This window comes from Temnothorax longispinosus, chromosome 4 (genome assembly GCF_030848805.1).
Source record: "Temnothorax longispinosus isolate EJ_2023e chromosome 4, Tlon_JGU_v1, whole genome shotgun sequence".
Classification (NCBI taxonomy): Eukaryota; Metazoa; Arthropoda; class Insecta; order Hymenoptera; family Formicidae; genus Temnothorax; species Temnothorax longispinosus.
In genome coordinates, this window is record NC_092361.1 from 4,126,182 (window position 1) to 4,142,863 (window position 16,682).

Genomic DNA, 16,682 nt, shown 5'->3' on the forward strand with positions numbered 1-16,682 from the left:
TCGTCGCCGTGCGTGCGTGCGTGAAAGCGTACGAGCGTGCGTACGTGCGTGCGTATTTGAGCGAGCTCGTAATCACGGTCCTCGTGTCAACGCCTCCACCGTCGTCGCCGACGGTGTCATCATTGTCGTCGTCGTCGTCGAGGTGCTATTTCGTTCGCCGACCCTCCACGAGGAGGAACAGCCCCGTTCGAGGTTCGTGCTCGTGGCGAGGAGAGAGAAAGAGAAAGGACAAGGACGGACATACACGGTGCACCGTCCGAGTAGCAGGGGTAACGGGGAAGTGAAGGGGTGCTGCTCTTCAGCAACGTACGGCGGAGTGGCGTATACGAACACGAAGGGTGCGCTCGCGCGCGAGGAAGAGAGGAGAGGCGAAGGCATCGCGGGACGGAGTGCGCGGACGGTCGGCGAGGGTGGCCCAGCCGGAGGGTGGGTGACAGAGAGAGACGTGCGGGAAAGAGGGAGCGCGAGTGAACGAGTGGGCGAGAGGGAAGGGGGCGAGCGAGTGCGAGAGGGAAGAACAGAACGGAGGGTTAGTGGTTAGTGCGCGAGCGACAGGAGGCGAGAGCGAGCGAGCGAGCGAGAGTGCGCGCGAGAGAGAGGGAGAGAAAGAGAGCCAGGAAGAGGAAGAGAGAGAGAGAGAGAGGGAAAAAGGCTCGAGGCAGGCGCGCGTATTGATTCCCGCGTGGCGTTATACGGTGAGGTGAGAAAGCTGCAACCGGAAGATTCCTCCTGCCTCCTTTCGCCGCCGCGGGAGAAGCGAGCGAGGAGAAAAATAGCCGGAGAGGAGAGCGGGCCGAGTGTGAGGAAAGGGGGAGAGGAGAGCCGCTCGCGCCGGGACACACCGCTCTCTCGCGTCTCCCGCTCTCGTGCTCCCGCTCTCGTCAGGTACGTTTTACGCGCTCGCGAGAGAGGGACGTTCTTAAGCGTTACGATTTATCCGCGTTTTTGTGTCTCTCCCTTCGCGTTTTCCTTCAGCGGCGCCAGTCCTTCGCTCGTCTTTCTCGTCTTGGAGAAACGAGCAAAGCAGACAGGCAGGCAGGCAGACGGGTCGTCGGACTCTCTCTCGTCCCGAGGGTGAGGCGAAGTTCGCGAGCGTGAGCGAGAGATCAAGTGAAACGGATGAAAGAGAGACGGAGAGTGGCCAAGAGAGGGATAGGGAAAGAGAAAGATAGACGGACCGAGAGAGAAGGCACTCTCGAAAAAAGGGTATATCGATCGGGTTGGTCCGGGACCATCGGCTGGCACGCCACCACACGATTTTCGTGGTGGCTCCGTTCTCTCTCTCTCTCCTTTCCTTCTCTCCTCCGCTTCCTCCTCCCACCTTTCTCTCTCTTTCTCTCTATCTGTCTCTCTTTATCCAATATACCACCGGCATCGTGTGCACATCGCTTTTTCCCACGCGCCACCGGCTCGCTTTTCCTATTCGACCCGACCTCGAGACGGCACAGGTGTCGCTCGAAAGCTCCTTGCGCGCTTCGGACGTCGACGCGCCGCGCCGGTGTCCTCATCCTCGCGGGACAACGCGGTCCCCGGTGAGTCCCCGTCGCACTCGACTCGGCGTGTGCGGTTCCCCTTTTCCGGCATGCTTCGCTCGTGCGCGGTATACTGTGGTTTCATCGACGATTCCTCCGTAGGTTCTCCGTAAGGACCGTCATACGTTATCCCGAATGTGTCATCTCGCTTCAAGAAATTCGTTTTTAACGGTGAGCGATTTTCCGTCAGTGCATGACTCTCGAAAACGAATTCGACAATCTCCACTTTCGTCCGGCGCGATAAAAAAAGCCCTTTCCGCGATACTAGCCTTGTGCCGGCAATCATTTCTGTGATAAGCGGGTATTGAGAGTGATATTTCTCGAGAAAGTCGGTCCGATTGTCGGCGGGTTCATCGAGGAGAGATTGATCGCCCCCGTTACTTCGGATAGGTTCTTGTTCTCGACAAGGATCGTCAATACGTCAGTTATTCGCGCAGATCGTTAGTGGTACACGCTTTATTCTCGCGTGCGTTAAAGTGGAATATAATTCGTTAGTGGGTAAGACGGGATAACGCGGAGCGTCAAAAATTCTTTCCGTTAAAGTCGTTATCCGAAACGTGTTACGCTTCTTCGCGTAACGAGACGTCTCGCGAGAAACATGATTGCCTTTCTCGTCTTCACGTCAGACGCACGCGTTAACGACGAACGCTCTTCGACGTCGCGAACAGCGACGGATCCTAGGAAATGTCACTCGCACGTTCTTACATATAGTGAACGTCGCGAAAGACGTGCGGTTACCCGTCTTCCTCGTCGGTATTCCTGAGCTACGTTGATCCTCGGGATTTCGAACGTGTGTTCTTGCGTGCGTCCGCGTGCTCCGGTTCGCCGCGAGTGCGCGTACAGCGTTGGATGGAAAAGAGAAAAAAAAAACAAATATACCCGGCGTGTGCAATAAAATACCCCTCGTCTTCTCCCCGCCGCCTCTTCCGGCTGTCGGCCTCTCCGTCTTGCACGCGCCGGCGAGGTCCCCTCCTTTCAGCGTGGTGGCCGTGGATCGATATAGCATAGGAGGATCGCCACGGCGAGAAAGGAATCGAAGAGCGAAGTTCAAGAACCAGTTGAATGTCGGTTATGTAAATGGTTATGCCGACGGCGGCGTCGTGGTGGTGACGCGGCGCCGTCGCTCGATGTGCGAGCGACGCCGGTGCGAACGATCTTCACGAGATTTCGCTACGTCTTGTCTGACTATGTCCGTCCGTTTCCACTTCTTTAGGCGTCCTTAACCCCCCCGTGCCCTACCTCGTTTTCAAAGAAATATTATCATAGGTTCAGGGAACGAGGTTTCGAGTCACCGCATCGAAACATTCGTTTACCCTCCCGAATGATATTCTTCAAAGAATATTTTCTGCTCAGTTTCTTTTTATAAAAAGGGATTGAATGTATCACGTTGCGTATGATCGATGTTACTCCAATTTTCGATTTTTATTTGTTGCAAAAAGGCTTTTACTGCTTTGCTACACTACCAGATATATAAAAAAATGTAGAAAGATATATTTTACATTGAAATATACGATTCTTTTACAAACGTACGATTGTACTTTCGCGAAAAATATGAGTTTCGGTGCGAAATCGGAGTAAATGCCTAAATTCCGATGAACGGTCAAACATGAAAGAATCCAATTAGATTCCCTCGGCGAGCGGAATGCGGGCGAGTTAGACGAGCTAGAAATTAAATAGTTTCTTCGGCTGTGATCTCTCCGTGTATCGAAAGTTTCTCCGGATGCCTCTGCCCCTTTAACAGAAGCGCTAACCAACGTTTAAATGTATTTATAAACAAACAAATGCCGGCGCGCGTTCTCTCGCTTGATCCTCATTATTCTTTCACGTTGAACAACTCCGCTTTGTCACCGTGACGTGTGTGTGCACGTGGTTTTTGCGTTAAACATCGCACCGAACAAATCGAGAGATCGTTTATTGATACCGCAAACAGCTAAGCGATTTAACTGCTTGCGCGTTCAACTAGTTATTTCCAACGGATTCCGCCGTGTTTGTTGAATATCGGGCAAATGTTAGATCTCTCTACTAATCTGCATGTCATGCGAGCGTAATGTTACAAGGAAATTAGCGCAAAGGAAGGGCGAAAGGGAGGGAGAGGCACGGTGTTGCCAGGAACGAGCCGAAATAACATTTGCGAGAAAAAAAATCGCCGGGCATCGTTAAGTGTTAAGTGGCGTGTGTAAGAGTATTAAGATAACCCGTGTGGCGTGATAGGACGTAGTTAATCTCACGTGTGCGTAGAAATGATCGGTTTGCTTTCTTTGCACCTTCGATACGCCATTAGCGGAGTGGCGCCGTTTAAACGCCGATATACTTACAGGGAAAAAATTGCCGTAGCACGCTCTCCCTTGCCCTCTGCCCGCCCCGCTCTCTTCTCGCGTCCACCCCCCCCCCCCGCCCCGGGGGTAATCGCGCCTCTCGATAACGGCGATAATTTATTGGCCGCAATCACGTGGCCCTCGCGACTCGCGTAAGCAATAAACGGTGGTCGCTTTGTGATCTTTCAGGAGGACGGAACAGGGTGAGAATCGGCGCCCGGCAGAATGAGAGAGATCGTCAGTCGCCGATCGAGCAGGGACCCGCCGGCCCTTCGCACGAGAGATGGTTTTTAGAAGGTACGTAAAACGGAGGATTCTCACACACTTGCTCGCGCGTCCTCTTATCTGTTTGACGCTTCGCTCGTCTAATCGCAGTCCAACGGGAAAATAAATTATCACAATCGACCGCTATCCGGCAAAACAACCTATAGTTGGAACTGATTTTAGCGAAAGAATAAAAAAGCATAGCAACTGTAGCGGAGTTGCCGAATTGTCGGGACTGTGAAACTGATAGAAATAGAAAAGATAATAGAAAGCCCAGACGCGAAACTAGATGAGCTAAATGTGGTAAAAAAATGAAAAAAAAGAGAATGCAATTTCCGATTTTGTATTTCTTTTTTTGCACCGTCTCGAAAGTGTAGCATGAATACCGAGATCGAGCACGTTATTTTACGGAATCATCCTCTTTCCGCGCCGTGTTACAATTCCGCGGCAGTTCAATTTCTTTCTCTTTCACTTTTTTTTCTCTACTTCCTTTCGCAAATCTTCTTCTCTGTCAGCCGGAAATCGTGTGCCCAGAGTTATTTGTTTCCGACTTACTCTGGAAATATGAATTGCATGTAACGTGTCGTGAAACTGTAATAACGCTCCTCCAATGAAATCACGTAGAGAATTGGCGATTGAGCATGACAGAAAATTCGTGCTGGTCGATGTTTTTTTTTTCTCAAATAAGGTGGCTGTCACGTGGCAACATCGAGATCTGAATACAAAAAAAAATAATTTCTCTCGCTCGGGTCGTTTCCCCGCTTGCAGAAATAAATTGGACCGCGGCATCAAATGAATATGGGCTGTGCCTGTCCGCAGAAACCATACAGGATGTTGACTACAATTTGATGATATTAATAAATTTACTATGACATTTATACAACATAATTCCAGCCCAAAATGCTTCAATTATAGTTAAATATATCAGCGGCGACACAATATCGCAGTAATAATATGCCTTTATACGTCGCGATAAATTTCGCCACTTGGCGTAATCTTGTCCGAGCTGTTACAACGAGGTGAAACGGGTATAACGGTAATATCTTTCTGCGCAATTATTTTTTCTGCGTGACGTGAAAACGCGTAAATCTCATTCTTTGCTCTGAATCGCGAGAAAGTGTCGGCTGACAGTAACCGTTTTAGGTCGCCGCCTTTATTTTCCGAAATACCGAAAGAATGATGACTTGCGTAATTCGCCGAGTCCCAAGTTTTTCTGTTGCCGCTTCCGTCGTGCATCTCCCAACGTTCCAACGTATAATCAGTATACGGGCCTCGAGGAGTGTTTAAGCTTAATCACGGGCAGCTACGGCGAGGCTCCATAAAGCACGAACGGCGCGTTCTCGAAGATTTACGCGATTGCGACGAAGGGGACGGGTGGCGGGAGGCGAAAGGGGACGGGGGATACAAAATCGGTGCACGGCACCCTCGGGAGCGCGTGACGGTTTATCTTCCTCCGTTGCATGTGCATTATTATCATTATACCGTTCGTTCTTTCTCCCGCCGCCGCCCCCCGCCGCCCCCCGCCGCCCCCCTGCCCCCTCAACGTCCCGTCGTCTTTCGCTACGGAACGCTTCCCTGCAGCGGCGCGCACCGACTCGAAAGAATTTCGCAAGGGAACGATTGGCCGTTTACTCGCGAACTATAGCGACACTTTTACGACTCCGCATTACGATGCATAGTGCAATAGCCGGCGGGATAAGCCGCTGCAGCCGCGACCTCTTAGCGGTTACGGCCTCCTCCTCGGTCAGCGTTCGTTGTTCGAGCGGATCTCACCGTCTGCGCGGCGGATTTCGCGAGAGGGAGAGATCGCTGATCCATCGCCGCGGCACGCGAGCGATAAATCGAATGGGCTAAAACGAGATAAGGAACACCGAGGGAGGGAGAACACGGCGGCATTGCAAAGTTCCACAATTCACGTGTCCGCAACTACGGTAAACTAATTTACGGGACAGCGACGCACGCAACGCACGTTTTCTTTTTAAAAGCGCTTACTTGATACTTCTTAAAAGTGCATGCAGTTTAACAATATAACGAGACCGGCGTAACAAGAAATTTTGAGCTCTTTACCACGTAAAAGTAAAAGAATACGTTTTAATAATAACGGTTGGATTTTTTTGAGGTGCGTTTTTTGAAGAGTTTTCTTATTTTTTCCGAACGAGACTGCATGATAATAATAACGCTCTTCTATTCAACGGTTCAATTACGCAAGTAACGCCGGTCGTTTCAAGCCGGGACGACATCTGCGTTTCCTCACAATCGCGCCTCGGCGTGCTCCACTTTTCCCCGACATGTGCTCGTTTCAAATAAGTTCTATGAATGAAGTTCGTCTGGCTCTAATTAAATTGCGTGAATGAGTGTAGGCGGGGTTGTCACCAAAAGTGTCAAGGATAATAAAGTTTACCGAAAAGATAAACCTATCATGTTAGAGGGAGAGGGGGGAGGGGAATTCGCAGGAGGATCAAACTTGAAAAGTATCGTCGATTTATTTGCGATGCGGGCGAAGTAATACCGTCAGGAGTTGGGACAGGAGTTTGGTCAGACGCTCATATATCACGGGTAATATATCATTGACTATTGACACGTGACAAAAACTTCGTTCTTTCGCTAATAATACAATAGTATTTTCCTTTATTCTTAATTTACCGCGACACGCTATCGTTGCACACCGTTAAATGCCAGTATTAATTTGCTCTTAATTATCAGTATTTGAATTTTATTCGGCACGATTATTTAAATTCTGCTTCGGACGGGCAAGATCTCTAGCAAACTCATCTCTACAGCAAACACAGCCCGTTAGTCTACAAAATGCGTTGACTTAGTAGAAGTTTTCTTCACAGAATATTTTAACACTTATTATAAAGATAGCTTAGATAGCACTCTATTAAACAATTTTTCAACGAAAAACACAGCTAGATTTTTTTTTAATTCTGTCGATCAATCGTCTTTTATATAAATATTGCTAGAAGTGATTTTGCTATAAATTCCACGAGAGAAAGAGCTGCAAAAATATTGTGCGAATTTTTGCAAGGTAATATTGTAGCATAACATTTGTTCGTTTTATGGAGGATGAGTGCCTTTGCCTTTACTTTTCTTGCTAAAGAGAATTAAAGAACAATTTGGTGGAATTATATGGAGGGTTCGCGAAATCTCCCTTGAACTTGAACGAGAAAGGACAAACGGAAGGGAGAACCTTTTTAGGGCGAGGCACCAATAAAGGGTCAAGGATTTCGGCGCGCAGAGAGAAAAAAGGAAGAGAAAGAGGGAGAGAGACCGGTCGACACGTGCTTCGGGATTTCATTGAATCTTAATGAGCGAGTCTGACACAGAATGTCGTTAGAAATAGTAATCCGAGCGGTTTGGCATAGCCGGTCGCGACTGACGTGGTTCATGAGATTCCTGTCATGCCATACTATGACCCCAGATCAACCGTGATCGCATGTCGGCATGTACCATAGATTATCCGATCATGTTCGATATATAGGTTGTCCGACAAATTGGGTCACCCATCTCAGGTTGCAAATATTAGAAATCCAACTCCGAGAGGAGCGATATCCAGTTTATAATTCTTTTCACCCTGAGATAAAAATAAATTAGAAATTGTAAAAGTCAATGAATTTTTGCACATAATCTGGATAACAATTAATTCAAAAAAGTTTCACCGCTTAATTAATTCTATGATTAAATGATTTTCTCTGTATAATTTTAAATAGTTCGGATTTTATTCTCTTTCTTCAGCTTCTCTTTTCCCCTCTCTCCTTTCGTTAATTAATGATAACGCTTAATATAGAAAACTGGAAAATCGTTAATAAATTAAATGTTTAATAAGATTTTCGATGAGGGGGATTGGGAAGATTAACAAAATTTACAATTGAATCTGTGACCCGGAGCAAAAAAATTCAGAGAAATTTTATTTCTGCAGTGCTCCGAATTACCTTATAAATTATATTGTAATAAATTCGCAAAATCAAATTTTTGTTTCTTAATTATGAAAAAACTGCTCATACTAGAGATTATTATTTTTCCTTTAAATTTGGCAAGCTGGATAAGAGACGATCGATCTTTATTATTACGGACACTTTTGTGAAACTTGTTCCGATGAAATTCATCCTTTCCATTTCCGTCCTTTTAAAAAAAGAAAGAACGATTCACAGACGAAAGATGTCACGTTTAATTTTAGACTTTCGTGAACGACGCAGATTTATTAGTACAGTAAGTACGTGCCAACACGTAATAGTAGTATATCGATTGTCTTGAAACAACCAGTGATGTTTGTATTTTACCCCGAGAATCGAAAGCGGGCGGCGTTTAAATATTTGACAGACGCGCGCTCTCTCTCACTCTATATCCTTTGACGAAATTATATTTAGCTCGATTCGTGTTGTGCGTACTAACATCGGAAATAATTATTAAATCTGAATGCGAAGTTATATAAGCAATATGCCGATCACAATTCGGCCAAAATGCTTAATTTATACATTAATTACGTATGCAATCGAATTACGTCGAAATTATATCGCCGATTTGGGGTCCTACAATTTAATATTTATTAATTTATTAATATTTTAATCGAATATACGTTTGCGCGAGTGTTATAATACATCGACGATATGAAATGCATTATTTTCTCAGACTCTCTATCCATAACGCTTGACGTTTATTCTAAATTTCTTCTGCGGTCTCAGAATTTCAAGTGAAATGGTTCTGTGCGGCGTATTAGTTTCTTTTAAATAATCAAGGTTAAGATAAAGTGTTCAACGAATTTTGACAAATTGGTTCTGTGCGGCGTATTAGTTTCTTTTAAATAATCAAGGTTAAGATAAAGTGTTCAACGAATTTTGACAAATTGCAGCGAAGTCAAATTAGAGGGTACTGACTGATGTGGCAAATTCAGGACGACGCGATCGGGCGAGGCTCGTCGTTTTATCGAGCGAAATCGCGACATCGATGTATCTCGGAGCGCGTATTCAATTATTAATGCCGACATCACGTGTCACGATTATTCCTGAGAGGAAAAAAAAAGATGAGAGACATTTCGCGTGGCCGGAGGACGATATAATAGAAATGTAGAACGGGAACAAGGGGGAGGGGGGAGGGGAAGAATGAGAGAAAGCGGGAGAGAAAGAGAGAGTACACACGTTCTCGTGGATTTATATAACTGTCGCCGATCTGCGGGGGGAAGAGAAAGGGGATGAGCGGACGCGGGGGGAATCATCTGCATGCGCGAATCGGTAATCGATCGCGCGCGGATACAGGCCGGCCGTTAAATTAAGATAACCGCGAATCGGAGAACGAGAGGGAAAATGGGTTAATGAGACGCGACGGAGGAAACAGTTTTGCGGCAAAGGATGGAGGCGAGGGGAGGGAGGCGAACAGGAAAATGAGAAGAGCGACACGTGGGGATTATTACGGGGATCCATTACAAGTTTATGATTCGTCCGTGGATAAAATACGAGCGCGCGCCTCAATATTAACCGTATATTAACGTCGCCGTAAATTAACCGCGCGCCGCCTATAAGAACGTCGTCTACATATTCGATACGCGGGCAATTATACGGAATATTCGCGCCATTAAACTATCCGAATTCACAATATTCCACCATTACTTTACATACTTCCCCGCGCCCTCCGCTAATACTTTCTACGCTCTATACTTGCTACATAAATTTGCGCAACGGTTACCGTTCTAAAAAAAATATATGTATATATTATAAAATTTATTTTTTACTTTCAAGATAAGGTAGAGAAGAGAACTTTACTGATCTTCTTCCTTTCTTTAAAAAAAAAAAGAAAGGTCTTTCGAAGGAACGGCATATTTTGACCCGACTTATCGTCGTGATTTCAGGAAGAGGGCATGACGCACCGAACTCATGCAGTGGCGAAAACACGTGCGCATCAAGTACGGTGGTCGAGTCGGTGTCGGTCAAGGACAGCGGGAGCGGGAGCAAGGGCAGCTGCAGGTGCGCGTGGTGCAGCTGCAGCGGGAAGGGGGCGCACGACTCAGCTACGTCTGTCATCAGCCTCAACTCTCGTCGACGGCTCGCCGCAGCTGCAGCGCAGCAGCCATGCTCTGCTGCGGCCGCAGGAAAGTAAGTGCAATAGAACGCACGACTGACGCACACGCAGACGTACGACAGGGCAGACCGCGCGCACCGCGCGGTCACGAATAAACGGCGAGTGGTACCCCTCGGAAACTCCCCGAGGGTCACAACCGCGAATCTCTCTGCGGGAGAATCTCTCTCCCTCTCCCCGAGAGAGAGTCGTAATCGAATATCATAGACCGCTTAGAGATGTCTCAGAGATTTTCCAAGTCGATTCAGCGAAAATATCGACAGGACAAGTTTAGCTAGCAACTTTGTGTGTGTGTGTATGTGTATGTGTGCAAGAGCGAGCTTAGATCTTACCGATAAATCTTACGATGGATTCGAGCCAAATCGGAATGTGCCAGAGTCCATTTCCAGTGATCGAACTGGGTTCGCCGCCGCGTCATCATTACGTTAAATATCATGTACGTTGAAGTCTTGCAGTGGTTTTAAAAAAAGGAGACCTTTGAGAACGCCCGCGTACACGCGTACACCACGCATCGTGGAAATGTCCCTCGTGCGTTTCTATCTTTGATTCCCGCACGAGGATCCCGACGTGTCATGCCTGAATCACATTTCACGTTAAAGGGCAAACGTGAATCGTCCAGCATGTCCATCACGCGTTCATATCGCAACTTTTATCCGATATAATATTGCGCGCTGCCCACGATGCAGAAGTTATTCGTATGTGAGCACACATTTAATTTTACATTCTACGCAGAGCGTCCCCGTCACTCGCCGCGTTCTACTTTCTGTAAGTTTATACCCGGTGGGAAAACTTGCGACTCTCGAATCTCGACGTCAAATATATGTAATTGATACTATTCAAGCGTTAAATCAAGTTTCCGTTAAAATAACTCGGAATCATCTGTAAAGAGCGAAATTTTATCTACTCCCGAAGTTAAATCCGTCGAAAGTTTTACTTCTCGATATTAGATCTTCCGCGCTCCGCGCGGGAAGCTTAATTTTGGCGAGAAACTAGTTTTAACAGATTTCAAGTGAGTAATAAAATTCAATGACACGTAACGCCACTTTCATTTACAATAAGAATAATAAAAATAACAATAATAGTCGCTAGGTTTGCTTTTAAGTATTTAATAATATTTAACGTACGCTTCGAATTGTAACATTAAAGTTTTCTAAAGGCTTTATATTGATTTATAATCGTGAAACATAAATGACTGTACCATCATGAGGGAGAGATTATCTTCTCTCCTCTCTCGAACTAAACTTACGTCTTCCGTTACCATTTTTAAAAGGTCGGATATATTCTGATGCAGTATTAGAAATGAAGAAAAAGTATATTTATATACACGCGATGGGGCGCCGGGAGCGAGGAGGTTAACCGAAGTCGCTTTCGAACCCATCGTCCCATCTCCTCATCGCTGTATACCGCGAATTCTCGAAACGGTGACGCCGGAAGCACGATGCTGAAGTCGTTCGAGTACACCGCCTGTCGAACGCCGGCTTCGCATTGCCGTCCATTCAATTTGTCTCGATAAATCGCCCGGTGGGTTTTCATCGGTCGGCCACGCGATTTTCCCTTTCACAAGATCTACCCTCGAACTTGAAGCAAAATACATCGCGTTAACACTAAAAAAAAAATATTACGCTGCAATTTAGCACATAAAAATTAATTCTCTCTTTCCTCGGAATTATTTGAGCAGTATGAGATATCGTTTTTAAAATTAACACCGCTACTCTGTGAAATATGTTGAAGCTCGGAGTTTCCGATGGATCTCGCTTCGATAACGAAAAGAACGAGGACGACGCGACGATCTAAAATTATCCGAGAAATGTGCAGCCGTTAGAAGAAAGTATTGTTGTTAATGTATCGATCGCGCTCCTATCACGATTTAGTGCGACGCCCGGAAACACGCCTGATTTATCTAAGATAGGTCGTGCCCTCTCGTCGCTTGCTTCTCGCGATCGAGTGCGACCGCGCTCGATTTACATCGCACGGGACGCGTCGAACGGTCCACATCGAAGCGAAGTAGAGATTAATCGGGTTAATGTCACGGGCTTTCACGTGCGCGTTTCGCAGGTCGCCACGTGTATCCGCAGACCTGATACCGGCAGACGTTCCCCTCGGAACGTTATCCTCATAGCGTTGCACCTGGATTTATCACATCGGTCGCGCCATGTAAACTTCACAAAATATAATACGTCGCATCATATGCACGATATCGCATTATCATATACCGTTATAAAGTCGCGGAATTAACGTCAAGAGTTTACAGATTTTGTCAATCGAAAAATTTTTAAAAGCTCAGGCTTTGATTCTTTTTTTCCTTTTTTTTTTTTAAATGTCTGATATTAGTATTTAAGGCGGATCACTCTTTTATAGTCCCCAGTAGTTAGTTATATGAACGCGAAAGCATTTGCATATATCATTCGTGATTGTTCCGTAATTATATAATGCACCATTTCGCGATGGCCCGACGCGAGCCGGCGCGGCGTAACGAGAATTTAATAATTTAATTGAATCACGCGGGTTTATTTCCGAATAAACTTTATTAAAATTTAACAATTATATACGGCAATCATTGCACAGCACGCGCATCTACCGTGGAAGCTGCGAGGAACGAGAGGGCGAGTGCGATGATTTAATAGGGGAGAACGATATGTTCCTATCAATCGGCTTGAAAGAGGCTAACGTTTTCCGATATGTCGAGGGTTAGTTCGAAAGTTCAATTGTGAATAGTGTCATATTTCGAAACGTATGCATTGCGAGTCTCTGCAACGCCACGCCACGCCAAGCAACTATTAATCTTACTCTAATTAAAAATTTACTTGATTTGTGGACAACCTCCTGATTAACCGTGCGCGCCGTTTGCATTGTGTCTCAGAACACATAGATATAAATACCGACTGTTTAAAATAACACAGCTATTTATGACATTAATCGTTTGCCGCTTAGGTCTAGGAATATACACATGGATCTATAATGCTTAGCGAAAAGTTCAGGTCGTTAATATTCCAGGGAATTTCACCGTGTTTATAAAAACGTTCGTTATTTTGCAATTTAGCAAGCATTTGAATCGCGATTTTGCGATCGCGTATACTACGGAATCTGACATTCTCCCGGAAAAAAATTCGTCGAAGAATGCAAAGCTTTTGCAGGAGTCACGTATAGAAATATCTGCATTCTTGCAAAGCAGTTGAACCCTGGGACTATACACCGTACTTTTGTATGCGCCGACTGCACATCGGATCTCTCAGTGATATCGTACGTGTATAGCTACTTGTAACGCAAAAACCTCGATATTAAACTACCCGAAATCCCGAGTCACGAATCGATACGCGACGCGAGAGTGCGTCCAAGAGTTTTAACCCCTCCGGGGGGGAAAACTCTTTACTCGCAATGAAAGTCGCGTAGAGAGCTCTCGTCGATGGCTGGCGCGGCGGCGTGCCGGCATCCTCGAATTGATATCATCGCGGGGTACGCGCTCGCGGGGATCAAAAATATGATACCGGCGGAGTATCAGTTCGCGGTAAATCAATATAGAGAGATACGGAACGCGGCACGGCGCTGGGACGGGATGGGACGGACCGGCGCGCAGGACGTTGGACGGGGGTGAAGGCGACGGCGGTGCGGGGTGGAGGGGGAGGGGGGGCTTTATCTGATATATTTGTCACAGTTGCGCCCGCAAATATCCGGCAGGTTGCCATTATTTTGCATTCTATCGGCGCCCGGAGCCCGGACGAAATAAACGCGCATACATTTTCTATCCGGGCCCCGCGCTCCCCGTTCTGTTGGGGGGGAAAGGAGGGTTAGGGGCACGGTCGACCGCGTTTTCGGTTAGCGCGGCCGGAAAGTCGGCGAAAATAGCGGAGAGGCCGGGGGACGGGAGAGGAGGAGGGGAATTTATTTATATACACGTACATGCGACGTGATTGCCGAACGCAATTAAAACACGTACGCGCGTGCGGATTATAGTCGTTTCGTAGGGGGAGGAGGGGGTCAGGGGGGGGAGAGAAAGGGATTGGCACGTCAAAATGCATCGCCGAGCGTCTCGTCGAGGAGAGATTGACTCTAAATTTGCATCGAAGAAGCTGACATAATCTGCATAATTTGTTCTCGTGCCCTTTACCATTGGCGTTGATAGCCTTTACCTTTCTCCTCATTTCTATAGAATAATATTTCACAATAGTTCTGCGACGATTACTCTTTTTTAACTATTTAGGAAAATCCTGGTACAGGTAAACCCTTTCTCGCGATAAGTTCCTCCCTTTACATATCAATTTTCATTTTATAACAAATTTTTTAATTTTTTGCTTCCTAAAAAATTTATTTTTCAAGTTTAGTATATGGCTAATGTGGGACGTACCTATATTTTAACGCGCTTAATGTGACGAGGGGTGTCGCAAAAAATAAAAGCCATCTATGGCAAACTATGCAGGTCTTAATAATAAGTCTGCACGAATAAAAAGATAGAAAGACTTTTCCCATGACACTTGATATTTTAAGTCCTTCATCAACGCGATATTTTTCATCGAACCGGTCGATCAGAAGGACTTATTACATTGCGAGCTCTCAATGCGATATTCTCTATATGATGTATTGTGTTTGGCGTACGTATGTATATTCGAGTACGGTCGTCGTTCAATAAGTTGCCTCATAAAATTCAATTTTACCTTCGCTTCGAAAGGCACTCGATCCTATATAAGAGATCCTCGTTTTGTTTATCGCCTCATCCCTCGTTCTTATTGTTCAATATAACGATCCACCAGAAATTCGCTGTATGAGTAAGGATGAGATATAATCTCTTTTTTACTTCGTAATCTATTCAGTAAAATTTTGTGAAAATTAATATAATATTATATAAAAATAAGGCCGAAAGAAAAATGATAAAATATGAAACGTTGCTCCTTGACACGATGTTATTTTCTCTGAAACAATTTTTCAATTTCTCAAAAGAAAAGACAAGCATTTCCCTGAAGTTTATTCTAAAAAAGAAAAATAATAATCGGACTACTAAGACGAATTTTCCAGAATTCTACACTTCTATCTGTCACAAGGTGGTGCTCGTTTAAATACGCGAGTAGAAGGCACGAGGGTGTACACTCGGGGATACCCGAGCTCGGATTATCGTGAAATATCACGGCCCTTGGCATACGCCCCCGTCGCTTTCCAGTTTCCACTGACGCCTTGCCTTAGCCGTGGAAGCCGGCGAGGGATCACTAGCGTGTCTTTTGAAAGTGAACTTTGCATCGTGCAAGTTCAAGGGATGCGAGAGAGGAGGATGGTCGAGACACGTCGCGAAAGAAACGGCGACGCCGGGCGTCGCACGCTGCCCTTTGCGTCGCCGTTGCTACGCTCTTTTGTTAAATACCCCGAGGACGCAGTGAAAAAAAGACGTCTTTTTTTCCTGACTGCTACGGTGATTTTTAACAAATTATCGATGATGCGTCTGTGTTCTCGACTGTCTAGCTATCGTTATTCTTACTTATAAAATAAATGTTTTATATTCTCTTAATTTTTTTGTGTATTGCGTTTTCTATTATATGTTCTAATCTGTTTCATTGTAATATGTTATACCTTTATTTTATAAATAGGTAGAGCAATAGTTTATTTTAAAAAAAGCAAATAGAACACATATATAAGTTTAAAACAAATTATAATATAATATAATAAATTGACAAAGAATACGCTATTTATTTATGTATATAAATAAATAAAAACTTTATTTTGTTAAGTTTGTGAGTTTTTTGTTAAATTTATGAATTCTATCACGTTCCTCTTCCTTTTTTTCCTTATCATTTCTATTACATTATAATTTCACGTGAAAATATCGATTTTTTTCCACAATATCATTTCTACAAATTTCATTATGTTTACTAAACAAAAGATACCCGTTTGTGTGAATTTTTACTAACAAGTATCACGGCTAATTTAGCTGCGAAACGGTTAAATCCAGCCGACCGTGTAATTACCGTTATCTTCGAGACGTTGCGTAATCAGCGGTCGTTTATTATCACCGATTCTGTTTCGCCCTCCTAAATCACTCTTATCGCCGCTCTCATCGGGTGGAAGAAATCGATTTAATAATTCGCAGTTGTTGCGAATCGTTATTAAAGAAAAAGACGATCACGTAAGTAGCGAAACTCTTTCTCTCGCTGAAAACAAATGCCGCAATTTCCCTCGTACGTTCCGCTCTTCCATCGTCGCTAATACATTCTTGAATAACGCAAAAAATATCAATTTAAAAAACAAACAAACAAAAGTAGCGTTGCATAATGAACTTATATTTTTCACGAGAAATGCCCAGATAAAATTACACCGGCGATGTGTCAACCAGCGCGCCGACACGGCTTGGCGAGACTTACACCGTGCCGACCGGACGAGGGGGCAAGTTGACAACTTTAACTTAAATTCCACTAATGACATCATTAAAATAATAAACGACGTCGTTTAGAAAGTAGAATGCGCCGGCTCGAGGCACGGTCGCCCGCGTATATATAGCAGCCTCAATCCTCATGACGTGGGA

At 45.2% G+C, this 16,682-nt stretch overlaps 1 protein-coding gene across 1 annotated transcript in view; it reads left to right on the plus strand.

Moving 5' to 3' along the window:
• Positions 1 to 433: 433 nt before the first annotated feature.
• Rhogap100f (Rho GTPase activating protein at 100F) overlaps positions 434 to 16,682 on the plus strand; it is a 65,934-nt gene continuing 49,685 nt past the window's right edge. Inside the window, exons 1-3 of the mRNA XM_071776543.1 lie at positions 434 to 885; positions 4,037 to 4,144; positions 9,954 to 10,197. Coding sequence (XP_071632644.1) covers positions 9,979 to 10,197 — 219 coding nt within the window. The 5' untranslated portion in view covers positions 434 to 885; positions 4,037 to 4,144; positions 9,954 to 9,978. The remainder of the gene's footprint in view (positions 886 to 4,036; positions 4,145 to 9,953; positions 10,198 to 16,682) is intronic.